The 12858-nt window shown below is 53.6% G+C and overlaps 1 protein-coding gene across 7 annotated transcripts in view; it reads left to right on the top strand.

The window, feature by feature from the left end:
- The first annotated feature begins 4279 nt into the window (after positions 1–4279).
- The window catches only part of PTPRU (protein tyrosine phosphatase receptor type U), an 83686-nt gene continuing 75107 nt past the window's right edge, over positions 4280–12858 (top strand). For 2 of the 7 annotated variants that reach the window (XM_084785124.1, XM_084785119.1), the window contains exon 1: positions 4280–4519. In XM_084785124.1, coding sequence (XP_084641250.1) covers positions 4447–4519 — 73 coding nt within the window. In that variant the 5' untranslated portion in view covers positions 4280–4446. The remainder of the gene's footprint in view (positions 4520–12858) is intronic. The other 5 variants (XM_084785123.1, XM_084785121.1, XM_084785118.1 and 2 more) reach the window with 4 other exon arrangements.

Raw genomic sequence — 12858 nt, 5'->3', positions numbered from 1 at the left:
GTAACCTGGGGATTAAGTGTTAGAGGGTTTTTGAAGGACAGTGATGATTGGCCCAAAGCTTGCCGTGGGAAACAAACACACTTTTCTCTGAGATAGAGAGCCCAGCCAAGCACGGAGTTAATCTTTTGGGAACTGGACTCAAGCAAATCTAGATTTAAGTCCTGGTCCTGCCATTTTCTGGCTGTTTGATGTTTGAATTAGTCATTTGGCTTCTTTGTGTCTCTATTTCCCTCGTGGTTAAAGTTAAGGGAACTGAATTAGGGCTGTACCTCAGTGGTAGTGCACACCCTTAGCATGTGTGGGATCCTGGCTTTGATCTCTAACAAGGCAAAGAAAAAAAAAACCAATAACAAACCGAGAGACTAATAGGCTCAAAGTTGTCTTGAAGACTGAGGGAGATAGGACCCCTGGAAGCCTTTAGCACATTCTAAAACTGATACAGGGATAGGTGGTCCAGATGAAACGAGAAAGATCACACATAAAACACTAAGGCTTGCCTCAAGTATGTGCTTAATAACTGCATTTATTAGCGAAAGCTGACGCCTACCAGTGGGAGGAAGGCCTGGCCCCACCGTTACGGATGTGCAAGCGCACGCATGTGAACACGAAGCTCAGCCCTGCTCACCCATGTTCACAGGGGCAGGCAGGTGTACTTGTGCCAGGAACTTCATAAGGTCCCTCTGCTGTAGGACCCTCTAGGTGACATTGAGATGTTTCTATTTCTCTCTCCCCGCCCCTTCCTGGCTCTTTCTCCTCCCTGGGCAGCCAATTAAAAGCCTGGAGGATCAGCATCAAGCCTTCCTCGTGGAGGCTGGACTTATCTCCCTCCATATCCCTATAGCCTTTCACTTTTTGTCTAGGCCAGCTGGGCTCACCCAGGGGCACAGTTTGAGAACCACAGATGAAGGGGTTCAAGCCTCGTGGTCTTAGCTGTGTGTTTCAAGGCCACATGCCTACTCTGCCCTTCTGGCTTTATCTTACGCTCCCACTGGACATAGCCAGTGACCCAACTACACCTGACCCCACTGGTGCCACCTCTTTCTCGTCTTAGCTCTTATTCAGGTTGATACTGCCTGAAAGAATTTTCCTGTCTAACCCACCATGGGGAATTCCGGGTCCAGACACTGTTTTATTGAGTCAACCCCGATGTCTTTGTATTTTCTCTGCGCTAATGTTATGGCCTTTAGGATTCTACCTCATATGCCCATTTCCCCCTCCAGGCAAGAGTGAGGGGCCGCCTTTAGTTCATCTCCAGGATGCCAGCACTCAATACAGGGCCTAGCACAGGATAGGCGTCATAAATATTCCATGAGTTGCGAGTAATTGAATTTCTTCCTGACCTGGCACTGACCGTGGTATCCTATTCTTCTTAGATTTGGGCCAGTCACTCCAAGCCAGGACTTCTCCTCACTTTTCAAGGAGTGTTGAAGTTTGTGGTTGATCCTGTTTAAAGTAAAAGGGAATAACGTTTGCTTCACCTGGCCACCTGTTGCTAACATTGGCCCTCTCCATTCAGCACAGTTTCTGAGGTTGTCCCCTGCCCAAGGATCAAGGGAATGCATAATCAATAAGATTGGAGTTCAAATCCCAACACTTTCATGGAAGTGGGTGACCTTGGGCAAACACCTTGTGCTTCAAGATTTTCAGTTTCCGTACCTCAAAACTAGAGATTTCCTAAAAAAGATATTTCAGTACCCCCCCCCAACCCCACCCACCGCCCCTGGCTGCCTGATCTCTTTTCTGTTTCAGCATGTATTTCTTTCTTTCTTTCTTTTTTTCAGCATGTATTTCTATCTTGCCTAGCTACCACCTTCCCTCCCTCTATCTCTGTCTCCTGTGACTCTCAATTTAACGCTCTGGTCCTTGCCAGCTCTGCATCTTTGCCCCCTGCCTTGCTTCAGCTTGGACTTGAGCAGCCGTTACAAGGGAGGAGCCAAGGAGGCCAGGCACACTCCATTCTTCCCTTTCTAGCCTCAGGGCCACACTTCTCAGTGCGTCAGCCTCCTCCGTCAGCCTCCTCCATCAGCCTCCTCCATGTGAGCCGGCTGAGGGAAGAGGCTGGAAACAGGAAGGGCTTACATGCGCCTGGATGTGTACTTAAATACGTTCATTCGATGTCTCTGTCATTAGTTCTGGGAGAGTGAACATAATAACAAATCAGAACTCAAGACTCCCCCACGTATCGCATCAGTGGCTTATCATCCTCTTAGGGGTTAACCCCGAATGTCTTTCCTTAATCAGCTCTCTGTGTGGTCCGTGGTCCGCAGGCCCTGGTGACTTCTCCAGCTGCACCTGCCTTTCCTTTTCACCATTTCATTCCAGCCTCCCTAGGCTTCTTAGATCCAGTCTCTCTTTGCCCAGGCTAGCTCTTCTGCCTGCAGTGTTCCTTCCAGTTGGTCGGCTTGAGGCTAGCGCGTCATCCTGCAGGTTTCAGATCATGTGGCATCATGCCACTTCCTCAGCAAAGGCCTCTTGGGCCATCTTCTCTAAAGCAGGTCACTGCCCCCCTTCCTTTCCCACCCCCCCACCCCTGCGCCCTGTTTGTGTTCCTTGTTGCAGAATTTATTGCCATGAGGATGCAGGTCTCAGGTTGCAGTTAACACATCCATCGATTTCTGGTCGCGCAAGCAAGGACCGTGTCTGTATCAGTTACCCGCTCATTCGCTCCTTATTGAGGAGGCCGGATTCCAGGCCTTGGGGAGCAAAGCTTCCTTAGAGGAGCCCATACTCTAAAAATGGGGATAAGTACCAAATCCACTTTCCCTACTGTTGATTCCCTTCACTTCTCTTCCTCACCCCACCCATACCCCCAAAATAAGCTTTAAGAGGGTGAAGATTTTTTTAAAAAAATGTATCTTTTAGGGAGCTGGAAAGATGGCTCAGTGGTTAACAGCACTGACTGCTCTTCCAGAGGACCAGGATTCAATTCCCAGCAACCACAACTGTCTATAACTCCTGTTCCAGTGGATCTGACACCCTTACACGGACATACATACAGCCAAAAACATCAATGTATATAACATAAAAATAAATAAATTATTAAATAAACTTATGCTTTATTTTTTTATTAAGATTTATTTATTTATTATGGTTACACTATTCTGCCTGTATGTACACCTGCAGGCCAGAAGAGAGCAGCAAATCTCATTATAGATGGCTGTGAACCACTCTGTGGTTGCTGGGAACTGAACTCAAGACCTTTTAGAAGGGCAGACGGTACTCGTAATCTCTGAGCCATCTCCCCAGCCCATAAATTTATGTTTCAGTTTTAAGTTATGTGTGTCTTTGTGCATGGGAGTGCAGTGGCATACAAGGCTGGGCAGATGCCCTGGAACTGCAGTTACAAGCGGTCAAGCCACTAGACAAGGGTGCTGGGAAATCCATCCTGGGTCCTCTGCAAGAGCAGTAAGTGCTCCTAACTGCTGAGCCATCTCTCCAGCTCCCAGAGATGATGATGATGGTGATGACGATGAAGACATTAAATCTCCTCCTTGGCCTACAGTAATAACTGAGCCAATGAGCCTGTGTCTGATCACTATTTGAAAAACGAAGGCGTTTCCATGTGACTCTGTTTTTTACGAAGTCCAAGCCAGATGACCTTGATTCAGATCTTGGGAAAGTCACGATCTATGACCTCAGTTTCTCTCAACTGTGTAATGGGATTACAGTGGTCTGTGCCTCCTAGGGCGATGGTGAAGATGAACGGAGTCCAGTGGGCAAGGCACATACGTGGTGCCTGGTCTTAAGTAGTCACTGACACTAATTTGCTGGTGCTTGTGCTAGCACTTGAACTGGCCAGAGTTCCAAATTTACTTACACCGAGAAGCTGGAGGCTACTGTAGAAGGCAAGAGCGTTGGCGAGAGAGGTGAATTTCATGTTACTGAAAGTAAAAGCCAACATTCCAAAGGACCAACATTGTTATTCTTTTTGTTGTATGTTTTTTTGTTTGTTTGTTTGTTTTTGGTGGATGATGAGTGCTCTGTCATTGGAGGGAGGCGGGAATGTGTATTATTCGGAACTGTTAAGGCAGAAAGAACTTAAGCAACAAAGGGAACAGAGGAGCCAAGTGTACCTGGGTCACAGTCTCAGTCTTGAGCAACGAATACCCAACGAATGTCGACGTGAATACCGGCTCGGGCCGATGGGTCTTCTCGAAGGGGTGCCAGAGTGGGGGAAGGGCTCACCGGGGCCCGCTATCCCCGGGACCCGGGGCGCAGCGCGCGCCACCGCCAGCAGAGGACGCCTCGAGACCGCGGAACTCGCGCCCGGGGGCCTGACGTCAGCTCCCGGCTCGCTCGGGCTCCCGCTCTGGACTCGGCGCCAGTCCCGCTCCGCGCGGCGCTGCTCTGCTACGGCTCCCGCTTGCCTAGGGCTCGGGCTCGGGCTCTGGCGGCGTCGCCTCGCCAGCAGCGGGTCCCTAGGACCGAGGCAGCGGCGCCCCAGCCATGGCCCGAGCTCAGGCTCTGGTCCTGGCGCTCACCTTCCAGTTCTGCGCGCCCGAGACCGAGACTCCCGCAGGTAAGCGCGCGCGGTCCCTCTGAGCTTTTCCGGCGAGCGCCGGGGGCCGAGGATGGCTCGTCGAGTGTGTTGGAGTGCGGGACGCCTGGTCGTGTACTCCGAGTGTCTGTGATCGCCGTGGCCGTAGTTTGTGTGCAAGCTGAGGATGCGGTGTGCCACGGATGTGAGTGTGCTGGTGTGAGTGTCGCCTGCGTGGGGCACCGGGTGTGCGCTGGCTCCTGTCTGCCCATGTCTGTCCTGTCCATGCTGCCAAGTCGGTTGTGTATCTGAGTTTCGGTGGCTTGCTGGAGTTGCATCTAATACTGTTGCATTTGTTGGCTTTTTTTTTTTTTTTAAATTCCCCAGACGGGAGTGCTGTTGCTGGTGCGTTTGAGAACCCGCGTGTTTGTTTATGCGTGTGCTGCGAGGGCTCTGTGGATCGAGCCCGAGTGTGGGCCCAGGGACGCGTGTGGTGTGCGTGTGCAGGCATGGGAACGGGGTCGGAATCTGTGTGTGCTCTGTGCCCACTAGTGACCCTATGGGAGTGTTTAGGATGTGCGGTGTTGTGTGGGTCCGAGTGAATGCCAGGGATGCGGGGAATGCGTGTAGGGTAGCGTGTCTGGAGTGGAGGGGACTGTGTTGGTGCGCGTTGGTTGCGTGGCTAGGAACGCTGAGAGAGTGGGGCGCTCCTGGGCCGTGGTCGAGTGTGGCCGGGAGCCGAGGGCATGTGTGCATGTGTGAGTGTGTGAATGATCGCGCGCGCGCGTGTGAGTGGCGCACCAGGTCGGAACAAGTTGTCGCCGCGGCATCCCTCGGAGGCTGGGGCGGCCCTGCGGCTGGCGAGGGAAGGAGTAGGGGAGAGACGCGGCTGTAGCTGCTGGCTCCGACATTTCGGGCCGTTTGTTGTTTCGCAAGTTCCGCGCAGCGCTGGCTGGCGGCTGTTCCGAGGCGGCGCCAGGGCCGCGGGGCGCCTGGGTTGGGGGTGGCGCGCGGGGCGCACCCGGGTGCGGGCGGGGCTGCGGCGTCGGGGCCCCCGCAGGGCCTGGCTGGAGGCCGCGGGACGGCGTCCCCATCGTGGCTGGCCAGAGGCGCCGGGCACGCCGCGGTCTCCGGGGACGTTGCCTGCGTCTGCTTTGCAACTTTGTGCGGCCTCCCGGCCAGCCGGGCCCGCGCGTGAGGACGTGTGTGTGAATGTGTGCATGGGGCTCCACTTGGCCTGCAGTGTGATCCCGTGCTTGAGTGTGCTTTGGAGTCTGGTGTCCTTTTTGGAGTGTGTGCGTGTGTGTGTGTGTGCGCGCGCGCGTGTGTATTCGCGTGTCTGAATGTGTGTGTCCTGTGTCTGTGCGTCCGCGAGCGCATCACATCGTGTGCTGCGTGGACGGTGTGTCAGTATGCTTGTGTATGTGCGTGGTACACAGTCCTTTCCTGAGGCCTGGCCCCCAGGCCTCCGCCCCTCCAGCGGGCTAGCGCCATCTCTCTTCCAGGGTTTCCTCCTCCCTTGGCCCCCGCCACCCGGCGTGGGGTAGCTGGAAGCCGCCCCGGGTGGAAGCAGAGCCGAGACACGCGCTGCCGCCTCAGGCGGGAGGAGAGACTCCAGGCCGCCTGCCCCAGACAGCTGTCCTCCGGGGATCTAGTTCAAGGCCCCGCCCCCCGCTGGGACGTCTCGGGAGCTGTCTTGGCCTTGCCCTGCAGCTTCAGTTTTGACCTCCTGGTACCCCAGAGGGTGACTCAGGCAACTTGCCTCTTAGACCTTTTTCAACTCCTCCAACCTTCCCCCACTTTGAGACCGAACTCTCTGTACTCCCCGACCCCATCACCTTGTTTTGAGAATACGCATTTGCCTCACTTGTCATGGCCGAGGAATGTCAGGTTAAAGGTTTGAGAGTGAGACTTACTGCAGGTTATTCTCTTCCCTGAGCCTCAGTTTCCCCATCTGCTTCATGATCTTACTAATGATCGTGCGTGGTAGAATGTAAAGTCCCCAGGTTGGGGGAGACCAGAAGATGGGTTGGAGGGGTGTGGCAAAGCCCCAGAGGTTAATTTGAAACCTGGAGGAATGTAGGCTCAAATTTCACCTCTGCTACTTGCTGTGTGTGTGTGTGTGTGTGTGTGTGTGTGTGTGTGTGTGTGACCTTGGGTACATCACTTCTAAAGTGCCCAGCACCCTTGGAGAATTTACTATTAGAGACTGATTGAGAAGCTCAGGGCAGGAGGGAGATGGCAAGGAGTGAATCCAGTCCCCTGCCTGTCTCCCCAGTCACCAGTCGGGGTCTGGCTATGGTGGCTCTTGCCTGTGCACACCTGCCAGTAATTTATCCCATTGTGCTCCGGTGAAGTCTGTGTCTCTGGAGCTGCGGACAGCAGGAAGGAGGGAGCGATAGATGCTCGGCGGTTTCAGGCACCGAGGGCTTGTCAGGGCAGCCTGGCCTTCTCTCTGGGGCTGAAAAAGGGGGCCAGGCAGAATGCCAGGAGGGTGGCCCAGATCCTACACCACACTTCTCGGCTGGGTCCTGCTTATGTCTGCCGGCCAGAGAGGTTGAGGGCCCGTACCCTGCTTGCTGGAGTCATACCGCTTTCCTCGGTGCTGTCCCCAGCTGGACTTGTAGCACCCGGCTGTGCCAGGCTTTCTGCCTTCCTGTTGTGTCTTTTTGTTTTGTTTTTGAGACAGGGTTTCTCTGTGTAGCCTTGGCTGTCCTAGACTAGCTTTGTAGGTCAGGTTGGCCTCGAACTCACGTCGATCCACCTGCCTCTGCCTCCCGAGTGCTGGGATTAAAGGCGTGCGCCACCACTGCCCCCCCCCCCCACTTCCTCTTGTGTCTTAACTGTCCTATCCGTCGCCTTCTCCACCTCTTCTTTCCCTCCTTCCTGGGTCATGTTTCACCTGCAGCAGGAAGCGCCGGTCTCTTCCTTCTACCATGCCAGAGTTCTTCCTAAAAATGCAGGTTTTAAGCCTCTCTTCAAATCCTCCTTGTTACTTTCAGAGTTAAGTCTTTCCTTCTTAGCTCTGTCAGTGTTCTAGCGCCCCGCCCCCCCCCCCCCCCAGCCCACCTCACCTTGTTCTGGGAAGTCTGTGTTTTGGCTAGCCTTCTTTACCAGTAGCCCCTGAGTACCCGCTGCCCACCTTGTACAAACTGCTTTTTTTTCCAGGACTCTGTGCTTCCACGTCTTCATAGGTGAGAGCCCCTAGTTTGTCTCTCAGCTTAGACATCCCCTCCTCCTTGAAGCCTTCCTTGGTTTTTCTCTGCTTGAGCCCAGGAATGGGAAAGGTAGGAGTTGATCAGATTTTTTTATATGATATTTTTTGATATGAGCAGATATTTATATGATAATTATAACCTCTTAGTCCTGCCACCCTTACTAGACCAGGGACTCTGTGAGGAAAGTCACCGTGCACCTTCAAATACTTAGCGTCGGGCATGAGGCCTGAGCCTCCTCGTCTAAGTAAACGGATGTGACATACTGAGGAGGCTGAGGCAGGAGGACTGATTGCAACTTTGAGGTTACCCGAGTTGCATGGCGAATTCCATGCTCGGTAAGGGCTACTTACCGAGACATCGCATTAAAAATAAATAAAATAAAATAACAATGAACGAATGGAGTCAAGTGGGTCACATGCAGAGCTGGAGATGCCAGATGGGGGCGCAATGGCTCCACTGAAGGCAGAATGGAAGGAAGAGGTTTTTTTTTTTTTTTTTCCTCCCTCAGTAAGAATCTAGAAGATTCTGCGGGTAGATGGTGTTATGTTGTGAAAAGGCCATGTCCAGAAAGTGTCATCTGGGAGCTATGAGTTAAAGAGTCCCTAAGCAGAGACTGAAGGGCCCCTCCCCCCAAGAGGCAGAGACCGCTGCCTCCGACCATGCCCCCTGCCCCGGCCCCACCCCTAGCAGCTGGCTCCGCTTGTCCAATCCAGAGAGTTCAGCCTCCTGCCATCAGGACAACCGTTGACGAGGCTTGGAGTCTCAACTGTCAGTCTGTACATGGGTAGGGAGAATGAGGGTCCAGGTTAGGCAGACATCTTCCTTTAATACTCAGTCCCGGATCGTGGGCTGGGTTGAGGAGGCTCCAGCCTTTCTCCTGGATCCCGAGGGTCTGTTCCTGAGCTGGAGAGAAGAGAGGCCGTGATAGTAGGGGTTGAGGGGAAGACAGACAGATGTATACACCTGTGTCGCCTGGGCAGTCAGGGTGAGGCATGCGTGCATTCACGCATGTGTGTGAAATGGAGGATGGGGGGGGGTGGGCCACAGTGCCTATGCATGGCCTGTCAAGGGTCGGTCCCCTTGGTGTGGTTAGATCTGAGTTTGGAGTTGGGGAGAAACAGCTGCCATGACCTCTGGGGAGCCCCCAGCACCTCCTTCCTGGAATGGTACAGAGTTGTCTGGGTGGGGAGTTTCCTTGTGCCTCAGAGTTGGGTGCACCTATCCCACAGCGTGACAATATTGGGGTGCAGAAGATCGGACGGTGGCTCTGATGTTCAGGATGGTGCCTCCAGGTTCTGTGGGCCCATGGGCATCCAGTCCAGACCGCCTTATCCAATAGAGCCTTCCAAGGTGATGGCAAGGCTCTCTGCTTGCAGCGGTGGCGTCTTACTCACATGTGGCTATTAAATTTAAATTAGGTACAATTAATTAAAATACTAATTTAGTTCATCAGTGGCTGGAGCCAAGTTTCAAGACGTCAACTGTTACACATCGCTGGTGGTTATCAGCGTATTGGCAAGCGTGGGTAGAGGATGTTCCCACACTCAATAGAATGTTCTGTGGATCGTCTAAAACAGCGATTCTCAACCTGTGGGTCCCTACCCCTTTGGGGGAGGGGTTGGCTATCAGATATATCACATGCCAGATAGTTACATTACAATCTGTAACAGTAGCAAAATTACAGTTACGGAGTAGCAACAAAATGACTCTATGGTTGGAGATCACCATAACAGGAGGAACAGTATTAAAGGCTTAGGAGGGCTGAGGAGCACTGCTCTGAACCGGCACGCAGAGTTTTAGTGTGGCCTGGCCTCTGCAGAGAGTGGAGCTGGTGTGGACAGACAGACCATTGCTCTGTGCCAGCCCCGTACTCCCCAAACCCCTAACAATTTTCATTACACCTTGCCTGTCACAGTAGCTTCCCTTCTGCCCTGTGACCAAAGGGCCCTTTGTAAGGCTGTCATGGTGTGCTGTCACTCCCTTGCCTCAAGTCTCCTCTGCTCCCAAGGCTAAACCCCAACCCTAACATGGCAGCCTGGGCAGCCCATTCTGTATGTCACTTGTCCCTAAACCCTGTGCCTACTCACCTGCTTTATATCCAGAACTCCAGAGCCTGCCCTGTGACAAGTCTGTGCCTTTTGCTGAGACCCTCTTCTCGCTCCATTTCAGCTCCTTGTTGTCACAGTAAAGCCACCCAGCCCCCACCCAGGCAATGGAATGGACTTGTCTCCCAAGGCTCGAATGATCTTAGTCTGCCTTTCTTTTGCTGGGAGCCCCCTTGAGGGCTGAGCTGGGTGTTTTGGTCATCTCTGGTTCCCTTAGTGGTATAGGGCAGGTGCTCGTGGAGTGTTTGGATTGGTTTAAACCCTTGGACGTCACAGGGACAGCTCAGAACGGGTGGAGGGAGGGCCTGGGATGCAGGGGGCTGCCAGTGTGGGCTGATGGGCTTCCTTAAGTGGCTTGCAGAGTGGTAGGTGGTGGAGTCCCCCTGTGGTGGCCAACTCTGAAGATGCTATGCCTGTGTGACCCTGGGGGGGGGGAGTGTCTTAAAAAGATTCCCACCACACGGAGCTCAGGACTTAAAATTGGACCCAAAGGGGACAAGAGAAAGGCAGTTGGAGTGGGTGTGAGTGTGGGTGTGGGTTGTTGCTGCAATTTGAAGGTACAAAAAGGATTAGATTGGAAGAGTGGGAAGTGGTGTCAGAGGGACCTATAGATTGGACCTCAGGAGGAACAGTATTAGTCTGAAGGGGCTAAGGATGCAACTGGCTGCTGGGTAGATAGCTGGTCATGGTGATGCATGTGAGGATGGGACAGCTGACAGTGAGGCAGGTGGTGTTGGAGGCACGACCAGGTTGAGGGGCAGCTGGGGGATAAAGAGTAGGCAGACGAGGGGACAGCTGGGGATACACAATGACAGCTGAGAGGTGACAGAAGCCTATCTGGACATGAGTGGGTCTCAACTGAGAGAGCGGGATGCATGCTGTTTAGAATGAGCAGGTGTGCGGGTGGATCCTTCTTGTGTTGTGCATGTGTGTAAATAAACGTGTGTTTTGCGCCTAGAGTGTGATGGGTTGGAACGTGGGGGACTCTGAGACCACACCATCTGAGTTCTCATTTCTGGTTCCGTTGCTTCCAGCTGTGTGACATCTGGGCGGGTACCGACCTCTCTGGGCCTTGGAGTGATCCTGCTAGGGAAATGAGGATGGAGATGTCACTCGGTGGCCAGGATGATGCGATGGGTTTTAGATTTGGACATATTTAGTCTAGAATACGTCCTGGTACGCAGTGAGCACCATATAAATGTGAATTATTCTTAAATGTGTGTGTGTCTCTGTGTGTGAGCATTTGCAGGCCTCCCATGTGCTCGGAAAAGTTTGTTCTTGGCTCCTGATGAAGTCCAGGCCTGGGGAGAAGTGATGGTGCTGGCCAGGGTGGGGTGAGGATGCAGGCTTGTTGCTGCTGGCTCTTCTCCCCTTTCTGCCTCCTGTTCATGCCACATCCTATTCCAGGCTGCGGTCCAATGAGCCCCTCCCCCCATCTCTCCTGTACTGCCCCATACTGCCCTACCCTGGGCTGGGGGCCAGGGCATGTGCTGTAATTGTCCTAAAGATTTTCAGTAGATTCCAAATCCATTGTTTGCCTGCCAGCACACCAAGGCCTTGTCTGAGAGAAATACCTGGATAGTGTGTGCTGGACTTGGTGCCGCCTGTCCTATGGGTGGCAGCACCTTTATCCTGTGCCCTTGGAGGGTCACTGGAAGATGTTGGGGGTGGGGCAAATTGGAGAGAGCAAGGGTAACCAGAAGTCCACAGGGCAGTGGAAGCCGGCTTGGCCTCCATCTTACAGGCAGTCCAGACTGGGAAAACTAGAGGCTTCCAGGGACTCCCCGTCACTGTATCCCCCAAGAGATTTTAACAGCACTTTCACAATGTACCAATGTCTGCCTCACGGTAGACAGAGGCACTGTGTCCCTGGCCTGCTCGGAGTGAGTGCAGTCTGGGGTTTCTGTACCCGGTGTCCCCATACTGCCCTGTGACTCAAACTACGCTCGCTATTCGACTTAGGGATACTAGGCCACAGTGACGCGGGGGTTCTTGGGAGTTTCTATGCACTCTGTTTCTGCAGCATCCTGCTGATCAGAGCTTCCATCCTGCAGCTGTCCTGCCATGCGCTTTCCTTGTGGCTCTCTTCCATGGTGTGGTACTCACGCTGCCGGGTACCAAGGTAACATCGGGAAGGCAGTTTTTTCTGGGTGTCCGGGTAGAGAACCCTCACAGGGTACCACGGCTGAGATCGGCGCACGGCTTTCTATAGCCACACTGTATGTTTACATTTAGAGCAGTCTGTCGCAGCATCAGGCATGTAGATTCACCTGGGCTTTGGGCACAGCACCTCAGGTGGCAGCTCATTGGCAACACATGGCCTGCTGCACTATTCTGTACATTGGCACATGGTGCACTGCGTCTTTTTTGAAGTGGGCATCTGCACTGCCCTGGCCATGGGGACCCTCCTGTTTCTCGGCCCAGTCCCCTGCGTGCTGCCATTGTGTCTCAGGAACACAGCTGACATTGCCTCATTCTCCCACTGCTCCACTGTACCGCGCACTGGATATGTGTCTAACAGCCCAGCCTCCACACCATGCCACAGCTGCCCTGAAGCTGCCCCATGTCACCTCAGCCTTTCCCTGAGTGAAGGTGTCCAGGTATTGGTTGTGGACAGCTTTCTGTGGATAGTCCCGGCAGGGTCCCATCTTTGTGTGTCCTCCGTGCGATGGTGCCTCTCAGGTTCCTACTGCACATAACTTGGCCACTCTTTGCTGGGGCTGGGGAAAGCTTGAGATTTGCTTTGCTTGTGAACCGCACAGGACTGCCACCCGGAGAGCCAACCTTGTCACGCATTTGTCCTCTGTAGGGTTGCATTGTGTGGCTTCTCCTGGGGAGACACGAACAAACATCTATTCACCCCCACGGACCAAAGAAGCGATTCTATCCGAGCCTAGCGTGGTGCACGGAGTTTAATGGGGCTCCTTGCAGAAACGCCGGTAACTCAAAGGCAGCTGCATTTGGGAAAAGCCCACCCCAGCATGGGGAATGACTCCTGAAAGCGCCATCCCTGGCGGCAGCTCGCAGAGAGCCTTACTCTCTCTAGGAGCTGTTACTG

Source organism: Acomys minous (genome assembly GCF_964271855.1).
Source record: "Acomys minous genome assembly, chromosome: 6".
Taxonomy (NCBI): domain Eukaryota; kingdom Metazoa; phylum Chordata; class Mammalia; order Rodentia; family Muridae; genus Acomys; species Acomys minous.
This window is presented reverse-complemented; position numbering and strand designations above follow the sequence as displayed.